Here is a 21,147-nt window from a genome sequence, read left to right as displayed (position 1 = left end):
GAGGGGCTCCCTAGTCTCTCTAGAGACGACACACTCACCTCGTTGGGCTCGGCGGCGGGTAGGAAATGCCACGGTGGCTGGGCGACAACAACATGTTGCCCGAGTGGCTCGTGGTGGTGCCGGGCACGAGCAGAGTATTGTTACTACAAGTAGGACGAAAGGTTACTGTAAAGAGCACACGCTGGCGGATTTGGGATCCGGATTCGTCTACGGATTGTGAGGAAGCGGAAACGCAAGCAGGGAGCAGGTGGCTGAACAGGATAATAATTGTGTTGTCTCACAAACAAAATAACGAAAAAGCTTTTGCAAAAATCACAGGAAAATAAAAAAGAAAACAAACCCAACGCAACAGAAATCAGAAAATGTAGCTTCGGATACCGAAGGACCAAATATCCTTCCTTCGAAGAGGTTCCGTTCCTTTTCTTTCTTTTTATAAAATATTACAAGTCTATTTTCCATGGGTTGCAATTTAAGTGCATGCTCGTTAGGTATCTTACTATTTTTATATTGTTTTGGGTTTAAGAAAGTTTCCGCTCGGTAGTTGTTTTTAATAATCAAAACCGTATCTAAATATATCTAAAATATATCATATAATTTCTTAGAATTGAAGAAAACAGACGGACACTTGGAAAATACCTTTTATATTGTCCCCTTTTTAGCAAGAAGTATTTTAGTGTTTATTTTAAAAGACGTTTAGCACAAATGATTTATGGTTGGTGTTATTTGCTGATGATTAAGGTGGATGATATACGAGATCCAAGTAGAGCGAACATTTGACAATAAAAATATTTATTTTGTGGTATTTTAAAATTTATAAAATATGACTACACAGTACGTACTAGCTAAAAAAACAGTGTTTATAAATATGATGACTAAATGTAGAGTATGGTACAACATATAAACGGTGTGAATCCGACCCCGGAATCGCTCCTCACACACGTGATGTGACGTGATGTGACTGGGCAGGGGATCTGAACTGGTGATCGGTGATCGGTGATCAGTGATCAGTGATCGGGGATGAGAGTGGTTTAATTTTTTTTTTGTTTGGTGGTGGAGTGTGCTTGCTTGGTTTTAGTAAGAAGCTGTCATGGTTGATCAGTGGTGGCTGTGGTGCACCCTCTACGCAACTTACGTGTGGCTGTGATGCATATTTAGGTTGGGAAGACTCTGCCCCAGATGGTTCAACGGCTGCACGGACAGAGTGTTGGCCGACTTGGAGCCCATCGGGCCAATCATACCCATCTTGGCCTTGTGCAGGCCGCTAATCAATTGCTGTTTGCCCTTCAGGGTAACTCCATGGTTGCCTGTCGAATAGAAGTAGTGGAGATTGAATAATAGTTAGAAGGGTTTCCGATTTATATTTCATAGAAATAGTTAATTTATCCGTTAGCTTATTTCACTCACCCGTCATTATGCTGGAGCCCTCGTCACTGGACACCGAGTTTGTCTTTTCAAAGTCCACGGAAATGTTCCGCGAGTCATTCCACTCGACACTGCCGCTATGGCTGTTATTCGCACTCGACACATGGCTGCCAATTGAGGAGTTCATCGGTGACTTGCGCACACCCAGGGAGTCGGCGGTGCCGCCACTGGTGCCACTGCCACCGAATCGGAAGCTGTCACCACCCACGGTGCCGCTACCACTTCCGCCACCACCGCCGCCACCAACACCACCACTGCCGCCGGCTCCACGCTTCAGTCTTTGGTAAATCGTCTTGGCCCGCCACAAGGCATCGTACCAGTTCTTGGACTCGGTGCACTGCAGCGTGAATGCCGTGGTGGCCACCTGGAACTCGTTGAGGTACACACAGTTCAACGTATTGTTCGCCGCCAGCTGGACAATCAGTTGGTCGGTCAGGTACGGCTGCCGGATCACCTTGAGTGCCCCCAGGCCTCGCTTGGCTATCGTTTTGCACACCAGGAGGAGGTCCGTTAGCAGGAAACAATGCACATCGGACTTGCCGAGGTTGTCCTTGAATTTGTGATCACCCTCCATGAACAGGTGCCGCACATGGTAAGCGGGACAGCCACGCATGGGGGCACATAGATCAAACATTTGACTATGTTGCTTGATCAGCTTGTCCAGCATTTCGTTGTTCGTGTCCTGGAATAGTAAACAGGATCATTCGTAGTCATCTTAACAGCAAGATTTTTTAAGAGGAAGCTAACACTTACCACCACATCGTACGACTCAATCCGCACCATCACGCCCTTGAGCCGCTCGTTTTCCTGACGCATTGTCAGATGGTTATTCACGCTGCCCACAAAGTTCTCCACACTGTGGATCATCACATCGATGGCTTCGATCTCCTCCACATCGCTCATGTGCTTCTTGATGGCCGCCAGCAGAAGGCTGTACTTGGTCAGTCGCTGCATGGGTCGGACCACAATGTCAGCCAGTCTCAGACGGTTGCACATCTTCTGGGATTCGCACCAGGCTAGGTAGGAGGTGAACAGGGGATTGTTCTGGTTCAGTTCCTTGCAATAGAACTGGCAGGTGCTCTGTTCCGCGCAATAGATCTGCAAGAAAATGATAGTTTATATATTTATACCCTAAACAATATATTCATAACCCACCTTATATGGCGCAAATATGGAGGCAAAGGCGATGAAACCCTCCTGGAAGAAGGCACACCGCAGCGGTTCGTGGGTTATCACACTATGGGCCACCATGGGATATAGCCACAAGGTCCAGAACTTAATGTTCGCCTCGCACACAGCCCGTACGTTGGAGAAGAGTCTCGCTTGGTCTACATCGATGAGCAGTCGGTCCTCCTGCACAGCCTCCAGACAGGCCAGAAAGAGCTGAAACAAGTCCAAGGGTTAGGAAATATCCCTGCTATAGACTCCTCCTCCACTCACATCCGTCACCGTTTGCAGGGCATGTATGTAGTACACCTCGGTGGTGACCAGTTCCCAGATGGCTGTCTGTATCTTCACCTCACTCTCGCTCATTGTGCTGCTCTCCACAAAGTCGCGCCAGGATTTGTGCATGTCCTGCAGATAGGCCAAAGAGTTGACTAGATCCGGGTGCTCAAAGCTCAGGCCGTCCGCCCGCTGGGGTACTCCATTCCGGCTATAGCTATTCAGCAGTTCGCACAGTTGGCTTTGTTGTGGATTTTTGATTCCAAAGATGGAGGACCAACGCTGCTTGATCTGTTTACCAGCTGCCACGCCCGACTCGCTGGTCTCCTCGGTGGAAACGGAGGGCAGCAGTCGTGGTGGAGGTTGTCGGGAGCCCTAGATACGTAAGGGAAGAGGGTATATTTAAATATGAAAATGAGGAGCATTAAGAACACCTAGCAATGGGTTTGAAATCAATAGGATATGTGTCTAAAAACATTAATACAAATATTAAATGCTCCTTTTCTTAGACTTAACATTTTATAGCATACTTTTCTGGGCATAGTATAGTGGACTTTAAATTCCTCTATATTTTTCCATTTATACCTTTTCCCCATAAAAATTTTACTTATGTAAAAACTGCATTATCATAATATTATAATAACTGCACTTGGCATTTTCTGTAGAACATTTTGAAGCGCATAAATTAACACGACTTCACAAACTGTTCATAACACACATGCAGTTTGGCTTGAAAGTCACCTCAAGGTGATTCTTTCTACTTTCGCTGTAAACTTTATGGCTGACCGTAAAAAATGTTTATTTTCCCATTAGCTATTTTTAAAAGGGAAACTTACAAAGGAAGCTGCCTTCTGCAGGGGTTTTCGGTTGCTGCCTCGCTCCGTAATGCAGAGATGGTGTCCAGCCAGGCTCTCCACATCGGTCTGCTCATCCACGGAAACGGGAACGGGCGAGGGACCTGTGTGCGTCAGGACATAGGATACAGTAAATAGCATCGAAATTCCAAGAATGAAGTCGACAAGGTCAAAGACTCATACCTGCATCTAAAAAACTGGGCGTGGGATTATTGTCCGTAATTGTGATCTGTGAAAAGCTGATGTTGCGCCTTCGCAAAGCGTGGCTCAGTGCGTTGCTAAAAATATTTATTTGAAATTTAAACCCCATTTAATATGAAAGTTTTATATAATATTTGGGGGAAAGGTAACTCACAGTAGAGTTACGCCTTTGGTGGCAGGAATAAACTCTTCATCAGGATGCTGTTGTTGAGACGATTCCAAACAGAATGACACGGAAAAGAATTCTGAGCTGGATACCTAAATTGGGGAATTAAGAATAATCATAGAAGTTAGCATAAATATATATTATATATATTAAATATATTTTCCCCAAAGTAGAACCTTCTTCCTCTTAATTCAGAGATCCTAATCTTTGAATTCGGAAACCCCAAAACAAAAAACCCTTTTAATTTAGCCTTCAAAAGGACCGCCAAGCAAAAATCACTTGTGACTGCCAGAGGAGAGCACTCTCTTTGACGGCCCTGGGAGTGTGAAGATTGCATCTGGCGGCAGGCTGGGGGAGCAGTAGGCATCCTTCTGCCCACAGAAACTACTGGAATAAAAGCAAACATCAAGGAATATTCTCCGTATATTTGTGTTGGCGGAATCCTTCTCCGCTTGACGTGGAGAGGAGAGATGGGGGCCCGGAAAAACCCACGAAGGCAAGGAAAGGAAAAGGAAAGTAGAGAAAGGAAAGCGGAAAAGGGGGAAAGTTCTACGAGACAACTTTTGCTGATTAAGGCGACAAAGGCAAATAAAGAAATTAAAAAAAAGATATATATATATATATATTCCCATTCCCATTCCCGTCGCCAACGAAAACGTCTTTCGTCTGTCTCAAGTAAGCATTAATGACGACGAGAGCGAGGTGACAGGACCCTCCGATTGTGCAGCCATTCGAGATCCCTGCTTAATCCCAGATTCAGAGCTTCCTTGCCGCTGGCCGGCCTTTCAGGTGCCTCAGCCTCAGCCTCAGCCTCAGCCCCAGCATCTTTAGCTTCTTCAGGTGTCACAGCCTCGCAGACTCACCTCGCTGCGCGTCAGCAGTGGCTTCTTGCGCTTCATGAACGAGGATTTCTTTTTCACCGTTGCACTGGAGGATGTTGGGCCACCCGCTGGAGAGGTCAAACCACCACCATTGGGCGTGGTGGTGCTGTAGGGACTCAGAGTGGCAGACGAACTGGCCGCTGTTTCGCCAGCAAACTGAAAGTGTTTGGAGGAGGGTATTGCATGAGTAGCCGGAATGGAGCCACTGATGCCACCGCTAGCCAGTTGCTGCTGGTTGTGATGGTGGTGCTGGTGTTGGTGGTGCTGGTGAAGGGATCCTGCACTGGCATGGCCAGTGCCAAAGCAGGCCGAACTGGCCATAGTCGTTGTCGTCGTCGAGGCATCGAGCGTTGGCGATAGCGATAGCATCAGCGAGGGCGTCCGCCGCACGATCTGCGGTGCCTGAGTGTAAATGGTGGGTGCAGGATGATGGCTCTGACTGGGTGGAGGATGAGTGGATATCTGCTGACTTGACAGCTGAGGGGTTGATGCAGGGTTTGGTTCGCTCTTCTCCGTCTGAGAAGCATCGCGGGTTTTTGTTGGGGGTTTTATGTTTCAATAAGCAACGATCAAATAATAAAAACACAATAGCAAATAGAGATAGTTCGGGGGAGAGATAGAGAACAGTTGGAGAGAGAACAGAGAACAGATAGTAGTAGACAGATTTGGTGAGCATATTTTTATGGTGACTACATGGTTCTATACTCCATAGCAAATGTACAGAGTGTATTCTACTGTGCACTTCATCCAAATAAATCCAATTGTCAAGCATTTCAAATAAAAGTAGGTGCAGGGAAAAGATGTATTATAATCTAAAAGTTTCATTTGTTAGTTAACCTATACTTATCATGGGTGCCACAGAAATTGTAGAAAGATTTAGCATCAATTAAACTGATGCACAAGGATGCAAATTAAGACATTTTAAGCCTTGGCTTAATGAGTTTCTTATTTCAAAACTCTTTCTGTACAAAGAAAATAATAAATTTTTAAAAGACATTTAGGTAATTAAGAGAAAAAATTAAAACCAAGTCAATTACAAAGTCTAATTCTACTATTAAAAGATTCTTGAATATTTAAACTGTCACTACCCAGTTTCTTCTCGAACTTAGTTAAGAAACACCTTACCCTTCATTAAAACAACACTTCGTTTGACTAAGAAAAGCGAACTGAAGGCTACAAATTGATGACACTTAAAAGTGGGGGGAAAAACCCATCTCACTTAAAATTGCAGAAAAGGCACGTTCATGGCGGGGTTTTCCCTATGACTAACAGTTACAGATAGTTGGTGCAAAAGATACAAATAAAAAAACAACTGACTGTGCGTAAATCAATGACAGCTACACAAAGAACAACAGCAGCAGCAAAAGGAGCAGCACTAAAAAATCAAAATAGACAGAAATCAAAGACGGACACAAAAAGAGCAAGCAAAGTAATTTGTTATCAATTTGCGAACGGACTTCCTCTCGAGGGTCCAGGGAACCCAGGAATAGCGAATCTCTACAGTGGGCACAACTACACTCCACATGCTACACTCGAAGAAAAGGCGATCTAAGGCGGTATAAATGTATTTTATAGACAGCATCAGCATCTTCTATAAATACTACTGTGAGCTTAGATCGCCTTTAGTTTCCCTCAGTGTACATACACATTCTAGGCAAGATGGATGTGCTGACTAAGTGGCCCAGTCCAGGGCCATTGGCCATTGGCCGGTGGTTTAGCATGTGCCCCTTGGCCCCCAAGCCCGTCACTTACCACGTTGGCCTGTCGGCCCAAGGATCCGGGTGTTCCTGTTGTGGCAAACAGTCCGTGATTCACATTGGTTCCATGGAAAGCGTGGGTAGTGCCACCACCAGCAGCAGCAGGAGCAGCAGTGGTGGTGCTGGTGCCGGTGGTGGTGGCGATTCCCGGAGGACCGTGCTGGCAGGCCACCACACCCGAGTCGAGGCCATCCAAGTGCGTGAGACTCTTCGATTTCAGCTGCAACAGAAAAATGAAATGGAAATCAGGATTGTGAATCTAGGTGGGGAATTATTGAGGCGTGAAGCGCAGATATTTATAATTAAATTTTATTCGCGTTATCGAGGGCTTTTTACATATTGTTTTTGATGGCTCACCAAACCCGTTCATCTCTCCTGCGCTTTTATTCAAATAAAAAATTCAATTTAAAAGGTAAGCGGATGAAACATAGCCTTTTTATGGCATGCATACATACAGGCAGTTTCTAGATGCATTAAAAATAATATTCAATAATACAAAAAATAAAGAATATTTATGGGAGAGAGTGGATATTAAATTAATTCGGTATGTGGCTTGAATGAAGTTTATTTTTAATTGGGGAATTTTATAATAAAGGCAAATAATACCAGAAGCGCATATTTGTATTTAATAATGATACTTAATACAATAACAATAAATAAATTAACAATACTTAAAGTAAACATAAATCACATGAAAAGTAATTATAATCGTAAAAAAATAATATAAATAAATCAATTTCTGGACCTATTTTTTGACCCACATTAATTATTGTTAGTTTTGGAGAACTATAAGTAGCTGTGAGCAAAAGTCCTTGGTTTATGAGCTATAAAAAGCACTTTGTTGTTTAATCCGGATATTCCTTTGTGTATTCCAAGATGCTTTCGGCACTGCATTGTGTTGCACGCGACCTTTGGGAGCTGGGGGGAGATGCTGCCACAGAGTCATCAAGCCACTGCATCCAAGGGACTTTGTTGAAACCACATCGAATTACTGAATATTTTTCGCGCTTAATGCAGAGAATAATGTTTTGAATGCTTTTGGCGCCGGGCGTTAGCGAGACAATGAGAAGCTCAGTGCATTTTGCCGGAAAGCAAAAAGGAAAAAAATAATAAATTGCTTGAAGCTTTGGTAACTTGGCAACATGGCAACGAGTAGTCGTCGTCATCGTCCAAAAGATGCATCGAGAACAAAAAGATTGCGCGCCAGCGGCCAAGAGCCCTAGACGTGTCCTCGAAGGTTTCCTGTCCTCGCCTAATGCACTGAGATTACATCAGTCAAGTGCCCCCCAAGCCGGCCCCTTACTCGGTGAGTGAGTGAGTGAGTGAGGGACATGGACCAAAGTCAGGGACCGCCTCAAAGTCAATGCCTCACCCAACGGCACCCAAACGCACGTCCTTTGCCAAGGACCCGCCCACCCGGCGTGATTTACACATCTCAATGCCTCGGTTTAAATTGTTCTCAACGCAAAAAAAAAGGAAGAAAAACCTTGTGCTTAAATTCGCATTAACCGCACTTGGTTCTTGAGCCTTTTCATGTCTGAAATGCGATCTAGACTTTCTAAAAACCTCGATTAAGTTTGTGAAAATATATACAATATGAGGGGGAAAAATGCTCTAAATGTGGATTTGTACAAGGTCAAGTCAGTATAATCAGTTTTTGTTGTCTTTGCTGGTTAATTGCCAATGAATTGGCACGAGTTTCCCCAGCAGAATATTTGGGATTTATTTCACTTGAATTGCTATTTCTCTGCATTTGCTGAAACATCAAATGGACGAGGGGGCGACGAGCAGGACGAGCAGGACTTCTCCCGCATCCTGTGCGCCGCGGCATGCATGGCATTCTAGTTGCGAGAATTTAAGCCCCGAGACGGATGCCATTCATGCCCCCTTGATGCCGCTAATCTCGCCGGCAAGCATTTCCCTTGGATCCTAGAATCCCGGACTACCGACTACCGACTGCTGACTCCCCCGGAGTGCGCCCAAGGATACGCTCGCAGCTCGCAGCTCTCTGGTCTAATATTCCTGCTGACGACAATATTTCACATTCTGTTTTGGCAATTTCCAGCTGTCGGTCGGTCCCCGGTATGGCCCTTGCCCTTTCACTCTGGTTTATGTTTTTGTTTCCGGTTATATTGTGAGTTGTTTCGCCCACTGCGGCTTTCCTGGCTGGTTGACTGTTTCCAGCAAATCACAAAATATCCGGGTATATTGTGCCTGAGTTTTAAGTGAATGTTGAACTAAAAGAATACTGTTTAACAAGATTCATAAGATGAGGTTAGAAGGTTCTTGTTAGCCAGAATACAACCTAAACTAGACTTGAATTCCATTCACATTTTAATATTGAATGTGGTTATATCAAAAACTATATTTATGAAATTAACTAAGGGATACCTCATAGTCCATAATGCCACTGATATGCTACTTTTTTGTAGCTTTCCCCTCTGACGTGGACTTTTGGCTTAGCTTGGCCTTTTGCTTCCGACACAACAAAAAAATTGAGTTTTCATACACTCATAGGTTCTCGTAAAATGAACACTTTAATTTTTGTAGAATCCGGAGAGTGAGGAAATAATAATTTCGTTTGTATATATGCTTTGTTCTGCAGTAGGAGTTGTGCATTACATAATTTACACCATTATAGTGGTGGGTCACTTCTAATGTTTGCTAACGCGATTACATAATCACTTGAAGACTTTAATACATGTGTCTGGGCCAAGGAATTTGCCTGTTAACATGGTTACTTAAAGCGGACAAAGATTGACAAAGTGAACTTTGGTGCATGAGGCACACGTTACATGGGAAATCACTTTCCGGACAAGGCCATGAGAAATCACCCAAAAGGGGAAATGAAAGGAGTCCAAGTTAGACTTGTGCTAAGTTAAGAATTTATTCTTGGTATACAATATTCTTGTAAACTGTTACTGATGGTTTTTTTCCTGAAAAATTGCAGTAATTTTTATTAGGCTTGTTATTCATTTAGTTATTCTCCCATAATTGTTTTCGTTTACGTGCACCCTCATCCTGTTTGTGCTCTAGAACCTTTTGAAGACAGCCCGCTGGCGCCACTAATAGGATTAGATTTTGTAATAAACGTACAAATTATGATTATGGCCGAGAAGGTGAAGTGGCCTATTTGGATGCCCAAAGGCAGATGTTGAGAGATTTGCTCAGTTCTTATGAAAATATTCTGCAAGATACTTCGGGCTCTTTGTGGAACATTGATAATCTGAATGGATTTTTCGCCAGCAAAACTACTACGAGAAATGGCAGCTTCGCTTTCGCTTGGCTTTGGTTGGTGGTTTCCCTCTTCTCCGGGTGAGGAGTTAAGAAGGACTTCTATCCCTCCCATTGTGGTGCAGAACAAATTGCTGATGCAATTTATTGCTTGACTGCACTTGCGCTAATGCCTCTAAATATGTTCCGGCGACAATTGAATTCGCACCCACATTCTCACATATCCCAACTCCCCCCGTATGTGCACGCATTAGTTTCTATGGTACCACACTGCGTATACGTTATGCGGAATGTCTATATTATAATATTTATGAATTGCGTGGCGGTCAGAGTTGTCCAGCATCGCTTATTGCGATTCCATTCAAGCTTAAAAGCCTTTAGCAAAACGGAATATAAGCTTATGCACTCTGTGCTGGGTCTTTAGAGGAAGGTTTTATATATTATATGCCTAAGAAATTTGGTTTTATAAGAGAATTGATTAATTTAAATGAAAAGACTTCAAGAAAATAATATATAACATTTAGAAATTAAATTAAAAGGCAAGACTCTTTTAAAATATATTCTATAACTAACTTACTTAATTTGTATGCCTCAAATTCAACTTATAAATGAGTAAAGTGACCTTTTTAATAATCTCTAAACGAAATATCACAAAACCTATAAATAATCACAGTGCATGATTAACGCATAAAATATTGAGATATAAATCAAGAATGTGACCTTAAACATAATGGGTTTTGATCATTAATTATGTATAGTGTCCAATTAAATGGAATATAAATAACAAATAAAACCAAATGCTATTTGGAATTAAGCAAGTTGAGAACTAAATGTTTTTCGAGTGCATTCAATTATTTATGAACGTTAAAGCATCTTTAGGAATTCAGACGCCTTACGTCATGGATGTAAATAATTTTCTTTGCGCTCTTATATTCCCGGGTAATTCCGTAATTTAATATCCGAGAACTTAAAACACAAACAAGAACGAACCGACAACAGAGGGAAATAAAACGAAAATACGAGCGCACATAAGAGTGGAAATATGTTTATTCTCATTTCGCTAAGTAAACATTTGATTAAGGCCGCGCATAATTTGTTGACCACCTCCCACGCCATGTTACGCCATGGCACACTCTGCGTTTTGCCGGATTTCCCGGACATGCCCCGCAGGACTCACCTGCAGCTTGCTGTTCGGTGGCGACACCACCAGGCAGATCTTCATGGTGGCGCGCAGGAATTCCTCGCGCTTCGTGCTGAGGTCAGGGGTCACCGAGCCCGGCGACGTCACCGCCGCCTGCTTGAGCGGCGCCTTCTTTGGCGAGGTGACACTGGGCAGGAACGGATTGAGGCTCCGCACCAGACTCGCAGAGTTGAACTTGGAGCTACTGCTGCCGCCGCCCTCGTTGCTACTCCCGCCGGATGGCGGCGATGCCGAGGTGGTTCCACTCTGCGGTCCCTGTTGCTGCTGATGCTGATGATGCAGCAGCCGCGTGGGCGAGTTTAGGCTGAACAGCTTCCTCCGATGCCGTCCAGGTGTGGAGGAGGAGCTGGATGCCGGGCTGGGAGTGGGACCTGCAGGTCCTCCTCCCTCGCTGTGCGTTGATTCCTGGGACCCAGCACGACTGTAGGAAGGCGTCGGCAGCTGAGCAGACCTCGCTCCACTGGTGTACTTCACCGAGGTCACATTCCCGTCCAGCTGCAGGTCCTCTGTTAAGGACTCTCCACCAGCACCGCCGCCACCTTCAGTCTCATCCCCATCGTAGGTGCTGTGATACGTGCGTGCCGTAATCTCCGGCAGGAAGGGATTGTTCGGCGAGGTCAGAGTGTACTGATAGTAGCCACCTCCACTGCTGCCAGTCTCCACTGGCAGCGTGTTATCCGTCTCATCGGGTGTGCTCTCCTCGGGAAAGGAGCCGCCGTGGAAGTCATGACCACCGCCCACGCCACTGCTACTGGACAGGTAGGCGCCCAGCTGCTCCCATTCCCCGGAGGAGGAGTTGTGCGAGGAGACGGTGAAGCCCTCGTTCGAGTGCCCTTGGCAGCTGCGTGAGCTCTCGTTGCTACTCTTGAAAAGGAAGTTCTGGAGGCGGGTCAGCCGGATGGAGCTGCTCTCGCTGGTCAGGCTGCAGCTCCTGCTGCTATTATTCCCAGCCGCCGTGGATGAGGAAGTTGTGGTTGCTGTTACATTCGTGGTGTTGTTGCTGCTGTTGATGGGCTGCTGATCACTCCGATTGCTCGACTGCGTCTCGAGGCGGCGTCTATCACGCTCCTGAGTGTCAATGGGCACTCCACCTGTGCCAGTTCCGGCTCCTGCTGCTGCGCCCCCCGCTGCTGTGCTCACCTCGCCACCCATGGAGGCCCAATAGTAAACACTGGTCTGGGAGCCGCCACTCAGCTCGCCCAGCTCGCAGCTGCTCTCCAGGGATGTGCTCGAATTGGTGGTGGCTACGCTGCTCAGGTGCTGGTAGGCGTATTCCGGCGGTGTGCACTCGTCGGGGCTGTCCAGGAGCAGGGCGGGATTGATGTGGCCACCCAAGCCCCCAAGGCCGACACCCAGGCCCAGTCCTGGGAGATTAAGGTGGCTGAAGGCAAAGGGCAACCGGTTGTTATTGTCCGCGGGCAGGGAACTGGGCAGCGGTGGCGGTGTGGCTCGACTCTTGGCCCTTAACTCCTCCGGCGTGGGCTCCTGACGCTTGCACTCGAGGGATCGGTGGTCGCCGCGTCGAAAGGAGCGACGCAGACGCTCCGCAAACTTGGATTGCTTCGGCTGCGCCGCCTTATCCTTGGGCGGTTTCTCCTTGGACCGGCCCAGCAGATTGGTCCTCTCAGTCTTGTCCTCCTTGTCCAGGAGTTTCTCGTGCATAGCCGTCGTCGTGGAGGAGGTGGGGATCTTGGCCAGGTTGTTCAAGGCCGGGCGCTGGTTGCTGGCTAATGTAATCGGTGGCGCCGCAAAGCCACCACCCATTACGGCCGCCCTTCGCCGTGGTGCCAGAGATTCCCCGTCCGCTGATTCTCCGGAAAAGGTTTTGCGAGTCCTCTCTTTCTCTTTGGAGTTTTCTCTGATTTTCTCTCTAATTTAAGTGGTCCGTAATTATTCACTAAATCGTTAACTTATGAAGCGTCAATTTTCCCCCAATAGGAAACACGTTTTAAGATGTATTCCGTTTCGACTAACACTAGGTGCGGTTTAAAGCGATTTCATTATAGTTAGATTTTGCTCATATTGCTTATATTCTATATATTAAATATATATAGTTTTGATGTTCGTTGGTTTTGCTGGAAGTAAAAAGAAAACGTATAATAATTGCATAATTAAATTTAAGGCTGACATTAATCGAGGAGTGGTTTGCATGATAATCTCCATCTATAAATTTTGCAAATTTAAACTGTCATTAAAACCGCATATATTTGCTGCTAACTTTGTTTGTTTAAAAATTAATATGCCAAAAACCGACAATTTGCCGCTTGAATTAGCTAATCTTTAAAGTAAATGTATGTATATATATTTTTGTCAGAGTTTTCTCAAACAAGTTTAACAAAGGGGCAACCAAATAAGTCCTGACAAAATGCAAATACAACCACTTTCCGAGCAAATCAATTTAGGATAATCCATTCAGTCATAATCTTCAACCGTTATTGCTATTTTTCGCCCTTCGATTTGTATATATATACATATAGTATGCAGCATCAGCAGGAGCAACCTTTAAAGTTTTTTCGGTTGTTATGGAAATTGGGAAAACGTGTTAGCATTTCAAATGAGAACCGGTTTTGGCTTGGCCCCGACGGGTTTTTCACATAATTTCATGAGTCCTCTGGTCCCAGGATGCCCTGGAAAGCGATTGCCAATCCGGATGGCAAATCCGAAAAGTTTAATCAATGTGCATATATTTGGATGTCGAAGCGATTGACGATTGGCAACAAACTGAATTAATCAGCCAGAATGGCCAGTCAAAGCTCAAGCTAAGGCATTGCAACGTTTAAAAAAACGTTAAAAAATGCAATTACAACCATAAAGAAGAAGCATAGCAATATTAGAAATATTAAATATTTACATATTGTGAAGGGGTTTTTGTTTATTCATTTCAAGTACCATTATTTGATCCTATTTTTTATTGATTCCACTGCTGCCTGGTCACGTTCCAAAGTCTCTCTCCCATAATCGTACATTTATATTCGCCACATAACTTTAAGATGTTCTTTTGGGGAGCCGAATGTGGACTTACTTTTGGCAGAAGGCTAAAACCATAAACAATCCTGTGCCTATTTTCCTGATTTTCAATGGTTTTCTTTCTCGAAGGCGGGAGGCCAGGACAAGGAGTCACCTAAGGACCCAGAACAAACTTGCCCATAAAACGGGCCAGAAAACTTTATTGTTATTAATATTATTTGCACATAAATATAACAGTAAATAAACATACAAAGTGCGTATGTGGATGGAGAAGGAGCAGGAGAAGTGTGTGGCACTCACAGCTCACAGCTCACAGAGAGTTGACAGCCAGCCTGCCCCTGGCTGTTGCAAATAAATCATTGCACACGCCTGGACGCCCCTCGAGCACGCAACGTGCCCCCAATTCCACAAACCAGCAATCCTTCCCTCCTTGTTTCCCCTTCCAAGCCAAGGAGCACACATCCCAGCTAGCAGCCTGCGGCTGGAACCGGTGTGTTTGCTGCTTGTGTTTAGGCCAAAATAATGTATAATTAAGCCGGGCCAGAGAGTTCAGACGGTCGGTCGGTCGGTCGGTTGGTCGGTAGGTCCTTTAATAAAGCCAACCATCCTTCATGCCACGCACCATACACATTGTGGGGGGTGCTGACAGCCAAGGAAGGGGTTCCAGGGGTTGGAGAGGCACAAGCCGAGGTGTTGCTACCTCCATTGATTCCAGGGGTCTCACCCCCGTCACCCCTTTTTTGAGTAGAAGTTAGGGGGCACGCGGAGGCCAAGTTATTTTCAATTAAGTGTTCTTAACACGTTGCCTAATCGACAGACATGTTCCCCCGGGAACATGGTAAATGCCACGTCCTCCTCTCTAATCACATTAAGGCAAAGCCAAAGGATACGCACAAAAGGTCGAGCGAAAACAGTGACACGATGTGATTCCAATCTGTGTTTCTTGAGGAGACATTCCCAGTGGGAATTTATTTTAATCTAAGCCTATGCCTGACACCTCGATGTTTTCTTTTGAATTTCAAAGAGATTTAAAAAGTTTAGTAGAAGTTTTATGGGGGAACATAATAAAGGGCACAACTAGAACTTAAATATATGTGGTAAATAGAGGATTCCTATTTTTATAAATAGACCTTATTTACACAAATGAGGTTTAAAATATATTTATTATAGAAGCATAGTTTCTTTTAAAAGAAATCATCTGTAAAAGAGGTTTATTAACATTCCCTTTTTATATCCTTAAAGGGTATTTCAGTCAGAATCTTGTACAGGAGTAATTTTCGACCCTATAAATTATATACTTTTTTGATCAGCATTAACAGCCAAATCGTTTTAGCCATGTCCTGTCAAAAAATACATTTTTGAAAATTTTTCAAAATTTCAAATAAAAATAAGGGGTTACATCATTAAAATTTTCAACAATTGGCAAATATTTTAATTTTCTTAAAATCTAAATTGAGTATGCAGATTTATTAACCTAATAAAAACTAACATACGAATGATTTCTGAATTGAAATTAATGTATTTTTGGCCAAGTTATGAGATTTTGAAAATTTTATTTGTTAAAAATATAGTCATATAAAAATATTGATTTAAAGAAAGCTATGCTCTATATATAAACTGATTCATTCCTATAATTAAATTGCAAACTGCAAGGGTATATAAACATCGGTTGCCCTAAAACAACTTCCTTTCTTATTTCATTTAATATAATTTAAGACTTCAGTTAAATTTTGACACTTGCAGAGTGATAAAACCTTAGAATTTGATAATAGAAAAGGTATGTAATAATCAGGACGAGCGGGTAGGTAGACCCCTCTTCCCCTAAGCCTGCATAATTGCCGCCTTGTCGTTAACCAATTTAAATATTCCGTGTGGGCCAGGTCTAGGCGTAGGATTCCCCTGGAGTGGGCTCAAAAAATACGTTCGTATCACGGCAGGGCAAATGGTGGAGAGCGTTTAAAGATAAGCGAGCATGTTGTTTCGCCTTTCATTAAATTAAATTAAATGTGTGTCTTGCGATAAAATTTTATATTCAGGCGGGATGTGGGTCGTCGTCGCGAGTGGCAAGCGAGTTCAAGGCGCTTTTCAATTTCACTGCAGCAACAAAATCCGGCCAACACGGCTAGCAAAGAGCAGAAGCAAGAAAAAAGCAACTAGCCGCCGAAGCGCCGTCATTTCCGCTGCCTGTCAGAGCAGCAACAATTTAATTTTTATTGTTATGATGTCATCAGCATAAGAACCAGGCCCGTGCCATTTGCAGTCCCCTCCCCCCCACAACCTCGATCTCGGCCGGAACCCAGAGAGCCCCCCAATCCATCCAGGCCAACCAGCTCCCCGCTGACGCACTTGGCCGACGTGAACCACATACAAATTGGTAAGAGGAACTCTGCTAAAATAACCACTATCCGCAGCTTGGAACCCCCGGAGGCATCTATTTCGAGTCCGAGAGCGATTTATGCGAGAATTGCCATTTCCCTGTGAAGGGATTTACTCTGAACCGCTGACCACTCAGACAGTGGAAGCAAAGATGAAGTGTCAGAGGCGTTGGACCATCCCATCAGGCACAGTTTAACCTCAGAGGAAGGGATTTTTCCCCAAAAGATAGTTCTTTGATTACTCTTTATATATAACTTGGAAAAATCCTTTAGCAACTGATAGAAATCTCAAGAAAGACACAAAATTTCCAGTAATTTAAACCTCTTAAAGAAACCCCTCATAATTGAGTTCTAGACAATTAAATTCCAGACTTTAGGTTAGGGTTAGGAAGGCTTCACTGTATATAGACAACCATCGAATTACTTGGCCTGAGAGAAGTAGAATTATGCCCCACGGCCTGTGCACATTATTACGATGCCGGTTCCTTTTATGTGGCTGTGTGTGGTAATGTAACATTTTGCTGAGCAATCAAAAGGCGCAGCAAAAGTTCACTCCAAGTTTCGGATGGGATGGGATGTCGGCAAGGACCGCATCCGTTTGCAGAGCTCCCACCTGGTGGCCACCTGGCCCAACTTGCAGCGGGAGTTTGATCGATAAACCAAACCAAGCCAAACCAAGCCAGGCCAGGCCAAAACCGAGCCCGAGCCCGAGCCCGAGGTCTCGCAAATTGAGGCGGCTATATAGCCAACTGAGTCCCGTGTCAAAATCAGAGACTGAGGCAAAGTTTAATCTTTGATGCCGGCGACACATTGGACCCAAATTGATTTTTAAAGTTATCAGAGGCAGAGAGACAGAGCCGTGGCTGTGCCTGTGATTTATGCAAAGAGGTTGGCAACTTTAGTCGGGGGCGGGGGGCGGGTTTTGTCTTAACAAATCGGGTCAGAGTGCAGAGTGCAAAACCGAAACAAAAACACAACTCAAAGTCCGCTCACCCTCCCCCCTGCGAGCGTGAAACAATGCCCATTCATCATTCTGATATCATGGGGTTCAGCAATCGAATACAGAGCTGAAAAGTATGCTATATTTTTTAGGTATTTGCTATTTGAACACCTTTTCAAGGATTTTGCATTTTAAAACTGATTAATCAATTGGATTTTGTATAGATTTCAAGGGGGCTTCAGTACTAGTTTTTCAATTAATTTAATCTCAATATTTCTAGAGCAATTTTTCTCTATGTGCATTCACTCCTCGATGATTGTCATCATGGCACTTACTCACCTTGGTTTTGGTTCATTAATGGGACCTCTTCGATTCCTTTTCCGATGCCGATGCCGATTTCTGTTTCTTCTTTTTTCGAGTCCTCTTCCTTTTGTTGAGTCTTTGTTGCTGCTGCTGCTTCTGCTGCTTCCCCCCGACGCACATTTATTTTTGCAATTTGTTTGCCTTCCACTCGGTTTGTTGGTTTGTTTTCTTTGCTTATTTGTTTGTTTGTTTCTTTGTTGTTCTTGTTTTGTTTGCTCGGCTCAAACACCGGCCGCACACCTAAACACTCGCGCAAAGTACTTGGGCACAGTATCCGTATCTGTACCTGTATCTCTACCTGTATCTATATCTGTATCTGTATCTGTATCTGTATCTGTATCTGACGAGGAGCCCCGTACTCCTACACGGTTCCGTAACCGAGCCAGGGGGAGGAGTGGGAGCACCAGGAGCACCTTGTTTAAGAGGAGGAGGAGGGGGAGGAAGAGGAGTAGCAAGGACGTGGTCGGGTCGAATACGTAAATGAGTTTATTGCCGGCAATAAGCAAACTTAATGCGCCTGCACGAGAGGCATCGATGCAATATATCATCTGTATTTGAGTTGTTACCTGCAAAGAGACACAAAACACACAGGAGGGGGTTAGTGATGAGTCGTAAATTCTATATATAGATGGCTTAAAAGGTTCAAAAACTACTTGTCATATTTTGCAGAAGGTGAAAGGAAAAAGTCAAGTCAAGGCAAGTCCTTCAATTGTTATCACATAAAAGCCCAAGTTACTCAAGTTGGCTTTACTGAAAGCCATATTTCCTTTTTATATCATTGCAGGATATTAAAATTTAAGTCCGAATTTTGGAACGAAGTAAAGGAATTATTTCCGACACAATAGAATAGGTTAACTTTTAATTCAGTATGCAAATGTATTACTTAAATAAAAGTAAACTCAGAAAAGGTTTTCCCTTTAAAGTTGCTAAGACCACTTTCCAATTCTATCAAATGAACCAATTAAGACATTCAAAGAGTATAGAATGATCGCCTTACCGAAGTCAGCTTCTACTCTTATTTATTTACGACTTTCAAGTTGTAAAGCCAGTAGATAGATATTAAATTCAAAATACGCTTTCAATGAGACTCCAAATAAAATAACATTTATATCGTTTTCAAACAGAGAAAAGGCCATAAAAATGTCGGGTCCTTTGTTGTTACATAAATTACATAACACTTAAGAATAAATACGCAATGCAAATGAATACAAATTTGTTTCCAGAGATGGAGATGCAAAATCCAAGGTCTTTTGGGGACTTTATGAATAATGTGGATAATAAGTACAGGACTTTAAAATTTAGAAATGAAAATGAAACCTTAAGCCGCAAAAATTTGGTTGGAAGAGTCAATGGAAACTCGCTCTATAAACAGGTTACCAGCGAAAGACCAAATCTACTTAATGAAAAGTTATCTCCATTTCAATTCCCAATCTTCGTATCATGTAAAAGTTAAGTCAACAAGAGAGTAAACACGAAGGATAACCACAACACAATTACGGTCTACTCGCTCAGCGGCGTGTGTTCCGTGCCTCAGATTACTCATTTCGCGTGAAAGGTACCACAGGACGACGTCGAGTACAAGGACGAGTACGAGTGGGAGTACGAGTGGGAGTGGGAGTGGGAGAGGGAGTGGGAGTACGAGGAACAGCGGCAATTCGAGACATCAGCCTTATTTTTCTTTTGTATTTAAGGAGCACCAACGAAGGAGGCTTGCGAGGATAATAAAGCTTTTAAATTTGGCAGCCGAAACCAGCCACAAACCAGAAAACAAAAAAAGAAAGCAACGAATTTAATGTGGTAAACAAGAATTTATATTGGCCAAGGAATGGTTGGTATATTCACTGCTGAAGATACTTTTCTACCACAAAATGTGCAAATATTTTCAGTCGGGGAAAATAATATAATTTTCACTAGCTGAAGACTCATTATATATATATTTAAAGGCCCTTTGATTTTAGCTTGATCTTTATTTGTTAATATTAACGTCAACTCTAGGCCTAATTGGTTTACTTTAAACCACTTAGAGTTAGATGGATACTTTCTAGAAAAACTTAGACCGACACTAAAAATCAACTAAAAAATCAATTAAAAAATAAACACGACTTTAAAGCTGCTAAACAATAAGGCTATAATTACTTGAAATAACTTTACCTAAGCCGGAAATATCCCTTAAAAAGTCTTCTCAGAGATCTCCATCCTATTCTCAACCTTTTTAACATAATCCCACATTAGTTTATAATAATAAGGACCTTCTTACTTCAAATATATTCATTGTTAAGCCGCACAGCTCAAAATCTTCTTAATTGGCTACCAATTAGTTCAAGACTTTTGCGGGTGTTAATTATACTCCCTTAGTTATTATGCCCCAAAAGACTATTTCCCTTTCCGTTTGCTTGCATAAATTTCTGCAAAATCAGACCATCAAAGGGATGTTTGTAATATTATGTGGAAAAATCAAATCTCATAGTAGAGTCTGAAATCATTAGCCTGTTTTCCACGAAAGAACCAAGCTTTCATGCCATGTGCTCCGCCCAGTATGTTATGCAAAACAAAAATTCAATTTCAATTCAATTAATCACGCTTGATTACCACCAATAATGGCCATCGGCAGCAGCAGGACGACATCAGCATCAGCAGCCAAAAGACAGCAGACAGGAGACAGTAGACAGGAGACAGGAGACGAGAGACAGCCAGGACACTGACAGGAGGCAAGACTAGTGCCAGTAGACTGACTCCCCCCAATGTGCAATCCACATCCACATCCACATAGCTCGTCTTTTGTCCTTGGTCTTGCAACTGCTTCCGATGCCGATGCCGATGCCGATGCCGAAGTCGAAGCCGCTTTTTGTTTACCACTTTTGCACATTCTGCTGTCAAATTTGTTGATTTATAGTTCCCGATGTGGCCCCGAACAATGGCGTCGGGGCGGGAATTGGCACAGGACCCGATGCCCGATGACAGACGGGAGCCAGGCCAAAGGCACCAAGAGGGAATAACAAACAAAAAAATGTCCTGCAAATATCACTCTGACCCTGAGCTACGACTCAAGGATACCCGGGCATGCAAAGTGCACAAAAATGGTTTACAATGTTCCAAGTTACTTTGTATTCAATTTAAAGTTTCATTCAATAAGGAATTACTCTTCATTTTAAGGTTCATTTAAGCAATATTTATTTATCCTTTTACATGTACATATATACCCCACATGCATCCTGCATGGATTGACGGGTATATACAGAAAGAGAAGAGAAAACCTTGCGATAAAGCCAAACTACAAAGAACACCCAGGAAAAAAAAGAAAGAAAAGTCGGCCAACAATTTCAATGACAATGCGGCAGTTTGT

The 21,147-nt window shown here is 43.5% G+C and overlaps 1 protein-coding gene across 14 annotated transcripts in view; it reads right to left on the bottom strand.

Annotated features, from left to right (window-relative positions):
• LOC110178548 (uncharacterized) overlaps positions 1-21,147 on the bottom strand; it is a 58,592-nt gene that overhangs the window by 2,879 nt on the left and 34,566 nt on the right. For 4 of the 14 annotated variants that reach the window (XM_086834287.1, XM_086834288.1, XM_086834289.1 and 1 more), the window contains exons 3-13: positions 6,720-6,944; positions 4,950-5,483; positions 4,075-4,178; positions 3,903-3,997; positions 3,702-3,823; positions 2,863-3,240; positions 2,578-2,805; positions 2,176-2,520; positions 1,405-2,104; positions 1,133-1,304; positions 39-143 (exon numbers count right to left, since the gene is read on the bottom strand). In XM_086834287.1, the coding sequence (XP_086690413.1) occupies positions 39-143; positions 1,133-1,304; positions 1,405-2,104; positions 2,176-2,520; positions 2,578-2,805; positions 2,863-3,240; positions 3,702-3,823; positions 3,903-3,997; positions 4,075-4,178; positions 4,950-5,483; positions 6,720-6,944 (3,008 nt within the window). Of the gene's footprint in view, positions 1-38; positions 144-1,132; positions 1,305-1,404; positions 2,105-2,175; positions 2,521-2,577; positions 2,806-2,862; positions 3,241-3,701; positions 3,824-3,902; positions 3,998-4,074; positions 4,179-4,949; positions 5,484-6,719; positions 6,945-11,135; positions 13,235-17,780; positions 18,371-21,147 lie in introns of all 14 variants that reach the window. The other 10 variants (XM_020945709.2, XM_086834283.1, XM_020945711.2 and 7 more) reach the window with 6 other exon arrangements.

Source organism: Drosophila serrata, unplaced genomic scaffold (assembly GCF_035046125.1).
Source record: "Drosophila serrata isolate PLE 108 unplaced genomic scaffold, ASM3504612v1 contig_272, whole genome shotgun sequence".
Lineage (NCBI taxonomy): Eukaryota > Metazoa > Arthropoda > Insecta > Diptera > Drosophilidae > Drosophila > Drosophila serrata.
Note: the sequence above shows the minus strand (reverse complement) of the source record. Positions and strands in the feature narration are given on the sequence as shown.